The sequence below is a fragment of the Psammomys obesus genome, unplaced genomic scaffold (assembly GCF_907164565.1).
Source record: "Psammomys obesus unplaced genomic scaffold, mPsaObe1.curated_primary_1811, whole genome shotgun sequence".
In the NCBI taxonomy this organism is placed as follows: Eukaryota; Metazoa; Chordata; class Mammalia; order Rodentia; family Muridae; genus Psammomys; species Psammomys obesus.
In genome coordinates, this window is record NW_026592732.1 from 7,098,157 (window position 1) to 7,110,437 (window position 12,281).

A 12,281-nucleotide genomic window follows, 5' to 3' on the forward strand; every position below is an offset into this window, starting at 1 on the left:
TATCCGCTGATGAGTGCTGCCGCCTTTAATGGTGGGTTCCAAATCTACTGTCACACAGGTTATTGGTTAAACTTACCAGTTACAAAACCAAACAAAAGGACGTGGATGTTCTAAAATGAATCGAGGTTTAAACGGGTTGGGAGTAGAGGCTTTGTAGAGGGTGGGGGTTGACAGACATCAGAATGCACTATTTACATGTGTGAAACCTTTGAGGTATAAGTTTAATGACAGTTAGAAAGCAAATTAAATACATTGCAGTGGGAATTTTTAAACCTATGTCAAGTATTTTGACAGTCAACATACAGGCATGGTCCAATCAGCCTGTGTGAATACACTGTAAAGGCAGGCATCGTGGGCTGGTGGCTAACAGGGAAGTGATTGATGTAATTATGAATAATGAGTGGCCTGTGCATGACAACTGGACCTAAGTTGATACTTTAATCTTTGACATAGAGTTCTTGAAAATATGTCTTCAAATGTCTCATCTGTCCTCAGACAATATTGAATGTCAGTCAGTATTTCTCCTAAAATCAGTAAAGGTATAATCAAAAACTGTGGGTGGGGCCTGTAAGCCATGTGATCTGGGGACAGACACGCACCCACCTCTGTGCTTTCATTCCCACAGAGGCAGCAACTGTACCCAAGCCACACATTTCTTGGGGACACTGAGTGAGGTCATTCCAGTGTGTCTGCTGACAGTCATGGCAGGAGCCTTTCCCTCATCACTAGCTAGGCATGTCTAATGATGACAGATTAGGGAACAACTAGAAAATACTTTCAGCCCATAATGTTAATCACTGCAGAGTGTTTGTTAATTTAGCTGCTATTCAAATGTGACATCTGCATTGTTTATTTATCACTCAAAATGAAAGCCAAATATAAGCATACAGCCATAGGATATATGATATATTATACTTGACGGTGCTTGCTAAAGAAAAATCTAGAAATAAAAGCATTAATCTTTTATTTTAAAATATAACATGTTTATTTCACTTATTCAAAGGTTTTCCTTTTAAAATTATGCTTATGTGTATATGTCTGTGTGGGGGTTTGAGAACATGTGTGTGAGCAATTGCATTCACCTGGAACTGGAGTTTAGAGTAGTTGCAGGCTATGAAGAGCAGGGTCTGGGAACAGACTCCTCTGTAAGAGCACTATTCATTTTTAACCATTGAACCATCTCTCCAGTCTCCAAAGTCTATTTTGAGGTTACTGATATTCATTGCCAAATTGTAATTTAAAAAAAAAAAGTGCTTTCACTTTCAGATTATTAAGTCTAAAATTTAGTTGTAATCACTATCGGTAGTGATAATAACTAACAGTTAATTACAACAAGAGTCTTGAGAAATGTTTAGGACAGAAGTCAAAGGTATGAATAGGCTCCTCCACCCAGTGGGCCTTTGCGTTTGTTTCGTGGCCTGATGACCTCCGTTTGCCTTCCAACACTGCAGTTTACAAAGTGGTGATTTTAAATTCATTGCGGGTCCTAGAAGGCACAGATCATTTTCCACTCTCTTGGTATTCTTAGAAACAGCAGTCTGTTTTAAGGACTCTGAGAGTTACCTATTTGAATGCAATCAGAGAAAACAGCAGTCCCCCTTCCAAACTGCTTCCAAGTACACCAATTAACAAGCACAGATGCTCTATCTACGCCGTGCACGAGCGTCTCCGAACTCCACCTCTTTCCCAAAGCTGAGCCTACTCTTCCAAACCTGCTCGCCAATACAGTGAAGTCCAGCCCTCTTCTCACTGCACTAGGCTGTGACCTCTCACTAGCAGTCTTGTGGGAAGCATTCCTTGCCTGATTTTTTTCTGCGCTTACCGTCTTGTCTGAAGGCATCCGAGGAGTGATAAAGGCTGACCGGGGAGCGGTACTGCTGAGCTGCCCCTCGCCAGCTTGGTGGAGAAACACTCAGGGTACCCAGTGAAGGACTGCTGTACCGCGGTCTGCTCTTGGAACCAAAGGCAGATGAGGTCGAACTCTTCTTAATTCTTAGCAAAGTGGCATATGAAGTAGAAAGACCGGGAAGAGCCTCAGCGTACTCTGTAAAAAGGAAACAGCAATTCAGAGTCAAACCCAAGGCCTTTGGTTTGTGATTTTTTTTTTCTTATGAAAATAATTTTCCTTTGACTAAACTGTTGGAGATCTGCTACAACTGAGTTCATACTAGAATGCAAAAAAATAAACAAAACAAAACAAACAAAAAACAAAATATTAAGGGCTAACTGGTAGGTTTGGAATATTATAGGAAACCTGACTGGTTGTAGTAAGCTCCTTTATGAAATTAAGAGTGAAAAATATATGAAGCGAAAATAGAGTATGGAAAGCAAAGGAAGATAGTAAATGGGAGGAGGAAAAGAAGGATGAAAGAATAAGAATGTGAGAAGAAAAGAGAAAGGGAGAGAGGAAATAAACTTTTAAACACTCAGTCTTACATATTTTTCTTGTTCAGAAATATTTGGATGTATTTTGAGTTTGTTTTATTCTATTCGATGTTGGGTAAATCAGTACCTTCCTTATTACTGAAGTTGGGGAAAAAAATTCTCATTTATGTTTTATATCCACAAAGATAAATACACAGAGAGAGAAACTTTGCTGGCTGGAAAGCATCATGCCTTACTGGAGATGCTATGGTAACCATTTTGTTTATGCTGAAAGTTATATCTCAGGTTTCCCAGAAGCTCTCAACTATTAAACATGAGAGAATCTTCTAAATATAATTCACTCTATATATTAGTTATAGATTGTTTATGTTAATATCAATGAGAAATAATATTACAAAACTTCCATTTTTATTAATTATTGAGAAAGATTTTGATTGTATTTTACTTAATTTTCTAAGGTGCTGGTTAAGAAAAGAAAAAAAAATTGAATAGTATCTGAAATAGATTAAACTATTGCGTGCTCAGAAAATACTGTTATAGTTAGAATGAGAAGGGTCCCCATAGAATTATATGTTAGAAGACTTGGTCACCACGAAGTAGGACTGTTCGAAAGGATTACAAGAATTAGGAGGTGTGGCCTTGTTGGAGGAAGTGTGTCACTGGGGTGATCTTTGAGGTTTCAAAAGGTCATGCCAAGCCCAGTCTCTCTATCTCTCTCCCCTCTCTGCCTGGCTGCAGATCAGGATGTAGCTGCTCCTACAGCACCATGCCTGTCAGCATGCTACCACGCTCAGCACCATCAATGATAATGCTCTTACTTCTGAGGTGGGAAGATCCACCTTTAATCTGCCCCACCCTTCTGGTGGTAGCCAATAGTAACGGGAAAGCAGGCTTGCTCTCTGTGCTTGCTTGCTATCACTAGGAAGCCCATTCCTTCATTGACATTGGAACTACTTCTTTAGGGTTCTGGTGTATACCAAAGAACAGCAGCCTCACCAACTGGAAAACTACTGTATGCTTGGACATTCATTGGCAAACACACATTGTTGGACTAGCTGAACCACAGCCTGTAAGTCATTTTAATAAATCCCCTTTGTATTTATTCATTCAATCAGTTTTGTTCCTCTAAATAACTCTAACACAGATATTAATTTTAGTACATAATTTTGGAAAACAATCTAAACATCCTGAGTTCAAAACAGACATTTTGAATTTGCAAATCTAATATAAACTGAACTGTACAGTTTGCTAAGAACGGGGAGCCTCCCTTTTTTCACATTTTTATTTGATGTATATGGGTGCTTGGTCTGCATGTAAGTGTGTGCACCACATTCATACCTGGTACCTATATATTGGCCAAAAGAGGACATCAGGTCCCCTGGAACCAGTGTTACACATGGTAGGAAACTGCCAAATGGACGGAACCCAGGTCCTCTGAAAGGGTAGACAATTGCTCTTAACTGTTGAGCCATCTCTCCAGCACCCATCTTGCGATACTTTTAAGAAGCAGAAGATTTTGTACAGAGAATATGTTTTATCTTAATCCCTGATAAATAAATGTAAGATGAAAGTCATGTCTTTACCAGTAAGCTTTCTCATAATTAAAATTATTTAAAATCACAGCACTGCCTCATACAGATATTTTGGGACGTAGAAACATTTCCATGATTTGGAAATAGCACATTAGGTGCGAAAGTATCACATAAAGTTTAACGTTTCTCTACTATGAAATTGTAAATGCAATTTTTCTGAAAGTCAAGAAAAAAAAACCTTATTGGATATTTTCCACAGCGTGCTCTGTGCCCCAGCCATCAGATACTGAGAAGAGATTAGTGTTTATAGAATGGGGATATCAAAGCTCATTTATATAGGTGTTATGGAATAGAACAAAGTCATATATGAAATTAGAATGACTCCTACCTGGTAGTAGGAATCAAAGTAATGATGGTTTGCATTGTAGCTTGTCTCTGGAATTCACCTCTGAGCCTATTCCTCTATCTCATTGGGATAGGCGAGTCTTCAGTTTATCTCCTTCAGCTAATATTAGGCCACAATGTAAAAGTACAAATCCTGTCTTTTAATTGATGTTTAGCCTTGAAGAGCTCAAATAGTGGCTAACAAAGATGGCAGAGCAACCGTGACACTTTTCTATTAGGAGTATTCCCGAAAGTAAATTATGAAAAAAGTGAAGGTGTGTATAGAAATTGTGGATTAAAGAAAATATAACATTTGCACATTCTTGTAATTTTTCTGTTACAGCAAGTAGTGGTCTTTTTCCATTTTTTTTTCTGAGAATTGATTAGAAAAAAAAGTAGCTCCTGATCCACTGTTTTCAGAGAAAATGACTTCTTAGTTGGCCAATCTTTTATTAAGTACCAAAGCTGGCAACGTCAATGGAACCTAGTTAGGCGTTGCTCATTTCTCCTTCTATTTTCTCACTTTATATAGATCAGACCTTAGGGAATGTGCCTTACAGTAATTTCTAAGTGGCCTAGAGATTTTGCGATAAAACTCAATTAACCTGGTGCTCTCACACCTTGGGATCCCAGCTGGAAGATGGGTAGGAGTAAATATTAATGCCTTCATTAAACATCCCTTTCTCAAATGACCCTGAGACCACTAAAGTTAGATTATTTAATAAAACCATGGTCTACTAAGTCAGAATGACATTACCACATCTTGTGGTGTCAGAACTAACAGTAATCTTTTTCATTACTTCAAAGGTCATTTTGTAGATTTAAAATACTACCATTGAACATAAATAATATTAATAAAAATAAATTGGAATATGCAGAACTGGGATTCCTTGGGGGAACATTCACAAATAAAACAAAATAAAGGGTGTATTTTCATCTCTCATGATATTTTAAATATTTGTAAATTTTCTGAATCCAATTAAACTTAATAATTTCCCATATGTTTCTGAGTGTTTCTAGGATATTTCTAAAGAGAACTTCAGGGCTATAAAATGTTGGTGATAGCTCTAGAGCATGCGATGAGATCCTGCACTGGAAGATTTGCAGTCAGTGCCTCACACATGGAGAGCAGATTTGAAGGCTGCAGAGAGGTGAGCAAGCCGCACCAGAGAGGAAGAAAGTGGCAGGCGATTTCTCTTCATGCATCTCCTGTAATTCTGGTTTTATTTAAAATAAAAATGTTCTAACACACTGAGTGAAATGTGCTGGTTTTCCTAATTATAACGCTTAAATGCTCAAAGCAATACTTCCTGAAAGCAGGACCACTGCACATGGATGATAGCCCCCAGGAAAAGCAAAAGCCATTCGGTCTCCACACCTACTGTGGGACTCAATTTTTCATCAACGTCAGCATGAAGAAATGCTCTCCGACCTATGCCAGGGTAAATGCTATGGCAGTTCTGTCTAATGAGGATTCATGTTCAATGTGCAATGTCAGGCCACTTGTGTTTGACGAAGCTTGCGCAGGTGGGTAGACCACCAGAGCAGAGCCGGTCGCCATGAAGCACACTTAAAAAAGCTTAATAACGTCTAAACCCTCTACATTATGTCAACTTGATTTCTGCATCTCCTGCACAGGGGAGTTTGAAATAGTCCAGATCATATACACTACCTGCCTTGATTCAGCATTTTTGTATTATGTATGACTTTAAAGAATTTTACCTCCTTGAGCTGGAGAGCACTGTAAAGGGTGAAACTCACTATGTTTAAAAGACCATTTTAAACTCAAGTATCTGTACTAACTATTCTTACATATAAAGGGAGCAGCTGAGAGCAACGCTGTCCTAGAGTTTTTGCCCGAGACTGAAAAGCAGACACAGCCGCAGAGTATGGAGAACAGAGGTCTATCCTACCTATCATTGCTTCTCAGATCGACTCTGAACAATTGAAGCCAACATGATGTAAGACGATAGCTTTATGTCCCTGTCTGAATAGTAAGGACTTGGTGGTATACAGAGAGATGTATCATGAAAACATTGCATATTAAATCAAATATGATATGATTTTACTTAAAAAAGAAAATTTTCCTATTCTGTATTTAATTTTTCAAAGCTACAGTATTTCCACAAAATCTCTTTGAGTAATAAAAATCATAATATCGCTTAAGTCAGTATTTCTTTTATAATATGAATCACTGAGACAATTTATGTGGTCCTGGTTGTGTGGTGTGACCACATTAGTGATTACATTGGATAACAGAAGGCTGCAATGTGGTTTTAAGAGTTATATTACAGTATATTACAGCACACTGTCACATTCTCGTTGTGTTTCATATAGATTATTTTATAACATGCTATCCCATACTGACACTTTTCATTAATACATAGTCCAGATAAAAATAAAAACAGTTTCAGAAGGCATGGTTCCCTGCAAGTTTAGAATATGTCTTATGAACTAATTATGCATTTGATACATCGGCAAAATAAATAATGAATGTGATGGTTCTGTGACGTTTGTGATGTCTTTGGTACGATATACCTTCTATAGTACATCTTCTAAATGTACGTGCCCTCAGTTATAAAAGGCTTTGGAATGGAATCAAGCATGGGCACTTACATTAACAGAATTCTAGGTAACTATAGATAATCAACATGGTTTATTTATGCATACTGCAATACATGGCTTAACACTTAATCCCATGGACAAGAAATGATTATCTATTATGCATCCTGCACTGAACAAGATGCGGAAACAAAAAGAAATAAAACAGAATCCTGTCTTCAAACGATTCTTAGAATTCACGAAGTGCCCAATACAAACTGCAGGAAAAGGATATTAAGGCAACACAGACATGGTGCATGTTTCAGAGCCATTGTTAAAGTACCACCTCCACTGGGAGACTCTCTTCCATATGGGGACATATAAGGAACTTGGCTGAGATTAATGGAGTTGTACCAGCCTAGTTGGCTGTGTGCATTGGACAAATACGTAACTTCATATGTGACCTGAAACCCCATCCTTGTTATATATTGCTGTTTGCTGATGTCTTTCTGGTGTTCACACATCCACTGTGATGCAAGATCCACAGTAAGAGTGAGCATGAATTACATGAGCAACACAACCACTCATTATAAGTAGTTTTTCTTCAAAGTCAGTCTCCATGGCTTTGACTCTAGGAACCAGAGGTTGGTGGGACACATGCCAGAATAAATGAGGAGTTCTGCCACTAACAGTTTCTTCAGAAAAAAAAAAAAAATGTCATGTAAGGGAATTCTCAATGGCCGTTGACCAGTTTAGTGAGCATTTGTTTAACAGAGGATACTCCTGGAAGCCAATTGAAAATCACTGCTGTGGATTCTGCTGCTTGCGACTGAACTGAAAGAACTTAGCCCAGCGACCCTGAAACAAAGACACACAGCAGGCTGGCGCAGGGCATCCAGATTCAGCGTGCCCTCTTACATTCTGTACCCACACGTCCGTCCCGCAACAGAACTTATTATCTCAGCACACCCTACTGCCAGAAACCAGCTCTGAACAGGAGCTGCCACCTTGACCTTCACTACAGATCACCAACTGCCACTTCACAAGACAGTTCTCACGCATTTATTAAATTTTCATAGGATTCCCTCACCCAGTAGTGTGTCTCTCACCTGCCTTTTGTTTCTTTTGGCCTTAACTTCTGGTCAAAGTGACCCTTGTCACAATCCTCCACCTTAAGAAGTAAATTACAGGGTTCGGACCCTGAAGAAATTCTGGTGCTTTGAATTTTTCTCGAGTTATTATTTTAAACATTCTGAATATAACAGAAATATACACTGATTGAGGAATGAAAACAGGCTTTCATCTTGCTCCTCAGCCATCATGCACATTTTTTTTTTTCAAAGTGCCTTGCCAGTATTTGATCTTTAGATCAATGAGCGTCTTAATGGCAGTGGCAAGCTGCTTCACAAAACAGTACTGCAACAGGGTTCTGAGCTACAGACCAGAATCACAGGCAGGTTTGGCTCGGTTTGGTTTCAAAGAAACTGGAGTCATTTCTGCATGCAGCCTCCTGTTGACCACACATGCTGCGATCACTTTCTTCATCACAAGTATTTATTTAAGTATATATGTATTTATTGTTCCATTTACATATCAATGCATATATGTGTATATGCACATATACATGCAGTCTCCTTACTCAGCTCTGGCTGGTCTAGAACTCATTATATCCACCAGACTAGCCTCACACTTACAGATATCTTTTTGCCTCTGTCCTCTAAGTGCTGAGGTTAAGGAAGTGTTCCACCACGCCCAGCTAATTTTTTTACCCAAATTGTTACAAAGTATATAACAACATCTCTGTGATGGGTGAGGTGTCTCTTACATGCTATGTTGTGGAAATATCCCGACATATATCTTTTTCCTCCAGATTATGAATTTCCTTAGAATATGGAACAGGAGCTTTCTGAATCTTAAGAGTCCTTTTAAAGTCCGGAGAGACTGCTCAGTGGTGAGGAGCACTTGTTCTTGAAAAAGACACATATTTGGTTCCCAGCAGCCAACCTGGTGGCAAATATCCATCCACAACTCCAGCTGCAGCTGCCTGGACACCTTCCTCTGATCTCCATGGGCACCAGGCATGCCGGTGGTGTGCAGACGCGCATGGTGGGCAGTCAAAGCACACATACACAGAGAGCAAATACACTTTTTAAAAACATATTAAAACGTTAAATAAAATTGTTGTTCAAAAATGTCTTGCTCACTTTGCTCTGAAGTGATTTCACTTACCCTCTTTCCAGAATTAAAAGGAAACAATGTGTTTCTTAATATTTATGGATCATTTGCATATCTTACAATATGTTCACTAGGGACAACTACTTCCTTTATTTTCTACATGTGCCCACTGTGACAAGATGTGACGAGACCTCACATCTCGTCATTAAAGCTGATTTTGACTGTTAGTCACATGCTGTATTTTTCCTGGTGATGTGAGTTCCAGAGTTGGGGACCCACGTGGTGGAAGGAGAGAGCTTCCCACATGTGGTTCTCTGACTTCTGCATGCAAACCCATGATATGCCCACACCCACTTCATCTGCACACAATTAACAAAATCCAAAGTAATCAAAATAGACCATGTACCAAATTGAAGCGCTGCCTTTCGTTGTTACTTCAAAGCCCTCTGACAGCTCTGACATGCACCCCCCAGCTCCGGACTCATGTTTGGTTCCTGTGCTTTGGTAGCACAGAAACTCTGCCTCACAAAACCCTACTGCAATATCCTTGCTGCTGTCAAAATATTTTTTCTTCCTTAAACTTTGTTTGAGATTGTCATTAAACCCACTTATCTTGATGCTGAACACACTTAATTGTGGCTATGACTTTTTATTTCATGACAATGCAAAAAAAAAAGGTGACTTTTTTAGCTGACATTTTTCTTCTTTTTTAACATGACAGTTGGTCAGTGGCTTAGGCTCAATGACATTTATCAGCTACCTAATTAAAACATAGACACTTTCATAAAAATTGCAAATGTGACCTTCATTTGTGTATTTTTGCTTGCTAGCATGTTTATTGAAATGTCACAAAGAACCTCACTCTGTTCTTTCCTATAATGTTTAATTATATTATATTGAAAGTGTTCATTACTTGGTTACCATGGAATGAAAAGTCCCATGAGGTCCCTGGAGAGAGGAACACTACAGTTTCCACTCTGAATGGAGCAGGAATTACAAGGATATGTCTACAGTACGCCAAAACAACCAGGTGAAAGTGGAAATGTGTTCAATTAACAAGTTGGCTTGGTTTCCTAATGCCAGACAAAAGCTCTTTTATTTCTTTCTCTGTGTTCAAACAAGCTTTGTAGACATGGGGTTGATTGTTTTGGCATTCCTTAAGGACAGTCCAGACCTCTCCCGCCACTTTTAGACCTTTCTATCTAATTGCTTCTACAAATTCTCCTGTTGGTGTCACACAAATTAGTAATTTTTGTCTAAAGCCCACCAATGCTGTGAGATCTCCTGCCCTGGATCCTACACCTGTAAGTTCTTCTGTAACCCTGCATGAGATTTCACTTGAGATCCTCCTGTTCCATCTCAACAATTCCGGAGGAGTTTGTTTCTCTTCTCCATCAGTGCCTGACCCGAACACTGCTTTCTTTCCTTTAAAGCCAGCACAGCAAAGCAAATGTTTTTTGACTAACTAACATTTCCCCATTACTCAATAGAACCTTTACATACCATTTTCTGCATTCAGTCAAAACTGAGTTACCTTTTTTTCTCAAATGAGCTAGGCTTCCAACTGATTACGTACATTTTCCTTCTATGTGTTAATCATGGATCAGTGAATAATTTATAAAGATAAAAATCTGTAGAATTTTCCACTTATATAAATTGTATTTAGAAAACTGTATTTCCATAGGGCACTTAGTATCATTTTAGAAAGAAATTTAATTATAATTTAAGAGATACTGAAACATAAATAAATTATACACATATACAGATATAAACATCTCTTTTCTTACAGTACATGTATGTGCTTACCTGTGAATTACTGACTCTGTCCTAATGTTTATCATAATATCACACTTTGCTCCAAATATCAGATCCACAAAGACACACATATACATCTCAATGTAAAGTCAGAAGTATACTTGAACTCACATAGGATTTGGAGAACTGATGTAGTCTGTATAATTTCGGAACCTAAGAAAATTTTGTTGAACAATAAAGTGTCTCAAAAATCTTATTTTTTAAAAGTTTCATCATGTCTAAAGATCAAACTATTTCTTAAACAGCTGAAATTTGAAGACGTTTATGATAATGTTAATATTTTGCAGTGGAGGATACACATTTGGTCAATTCATTTTTACTTATCAAATACCTTTTCTCAAATGAATAGATCTACAAACTTGTTAAAATGTGAATTTATATGCAGTTAATCTTATTTACTCCTCCCATTTGATAATGTACAATGTTACAGAGTATAGCCAAGTAGCTTTTTTAATTTTATACTTCGGTATTTTCTGAGGTGCGTTGCTAATAAAATTTCATAAATGAAGACAGAGATGCCAAAGACCTGATTAAAGGCTTATAAGAATTTCTCATCCCAAGGAACACAAATTTTAAAGTTATGAGTTAGGGATATCATTCAGTTGTCAGAGTGCTCACTTAGTACTATGAGCCCTTGGGTTTGGTTCCCCAATTCCACATAAAATTTGGCATGGTGGTACAAAATTGTGTCCTTATCACTCAGGAATTTCCAAAGCACAAGTTCATTTGTAGATAAATAGCAACTTCAAGGTCAGTCTGGGCTACAAAAGATATTCCCTAAAAATGTAAAAGTATTAAATATTTTAAGTACTGTAAAACATATTCCCTAAGTTCAAGAGCTTAAAGTAAAATTCTAATAAATTCACCAACCCTAGAAGCAAATACCAGTTATCAGAAGCAAAGGAAGGTCTGACATTTGCACTATTCTCACTATTTCTATAGAACAATGAATAGTATTTATGAGGAGTTCATTTGTTCAGTTTGATCTATTCCATAATTTATATTACTATACAAAAATGTAGCTTGATAGCTTTAGATTCTTACTCATAAAACCTATTTTGTTCAGATTCCTACCAACTTTGTTGTTCAATACATGTGAAACTAGGTCAATATTTAATCTCTCAGAACTCCTGTAAATCTGTAATGCTAACTAATTAACAGTGGCTACTGTGAAGATTGAAATAGTTTATTACATGTCCATGTTCATTAGGAAAAAATGTTAGTCTGCCAATTGTTTGATGAACATTATTTTTATTTTTACTTCTGTGATATAAGCTTAAATTTTAAATCATGGTGATAGACGTTTATTCATTCTTCAAAGGAACATGAGACTTTTGCTAGAAATACATTTTACCCTTGAGAACAGAATTCCTTGGTTTGAGTATCGTTGTTTAGAAGATGTTAATTTATTCATTGGAGAAATGGTTCAGTGGTTAAGAACACTTAACT

General features: G+C 37.7%; 1 protein-coding gene across 1 annotated transcript in view; it reads right to left on the reverse strand.

Moving 5' to 3' along the window:
- The window catches only part of Cntn5 (contactin 5), a 1,192,645-nt gene that overhangs the window by 491,433 nt on the left and 688,931 nt on the right, over window positions 1–12,281 (reverse strand). The window contains exon 4 of the mRNA XM_055615494.1: window positions 1,823–2,044. Coding sequence (XP_055471469.1) covers window positions 1,823–2,044 — 222 coding nt within the window. The remainder of the gene's footprint in view (window positions 1–1,822; window positions 2,045–12,281) is intronic.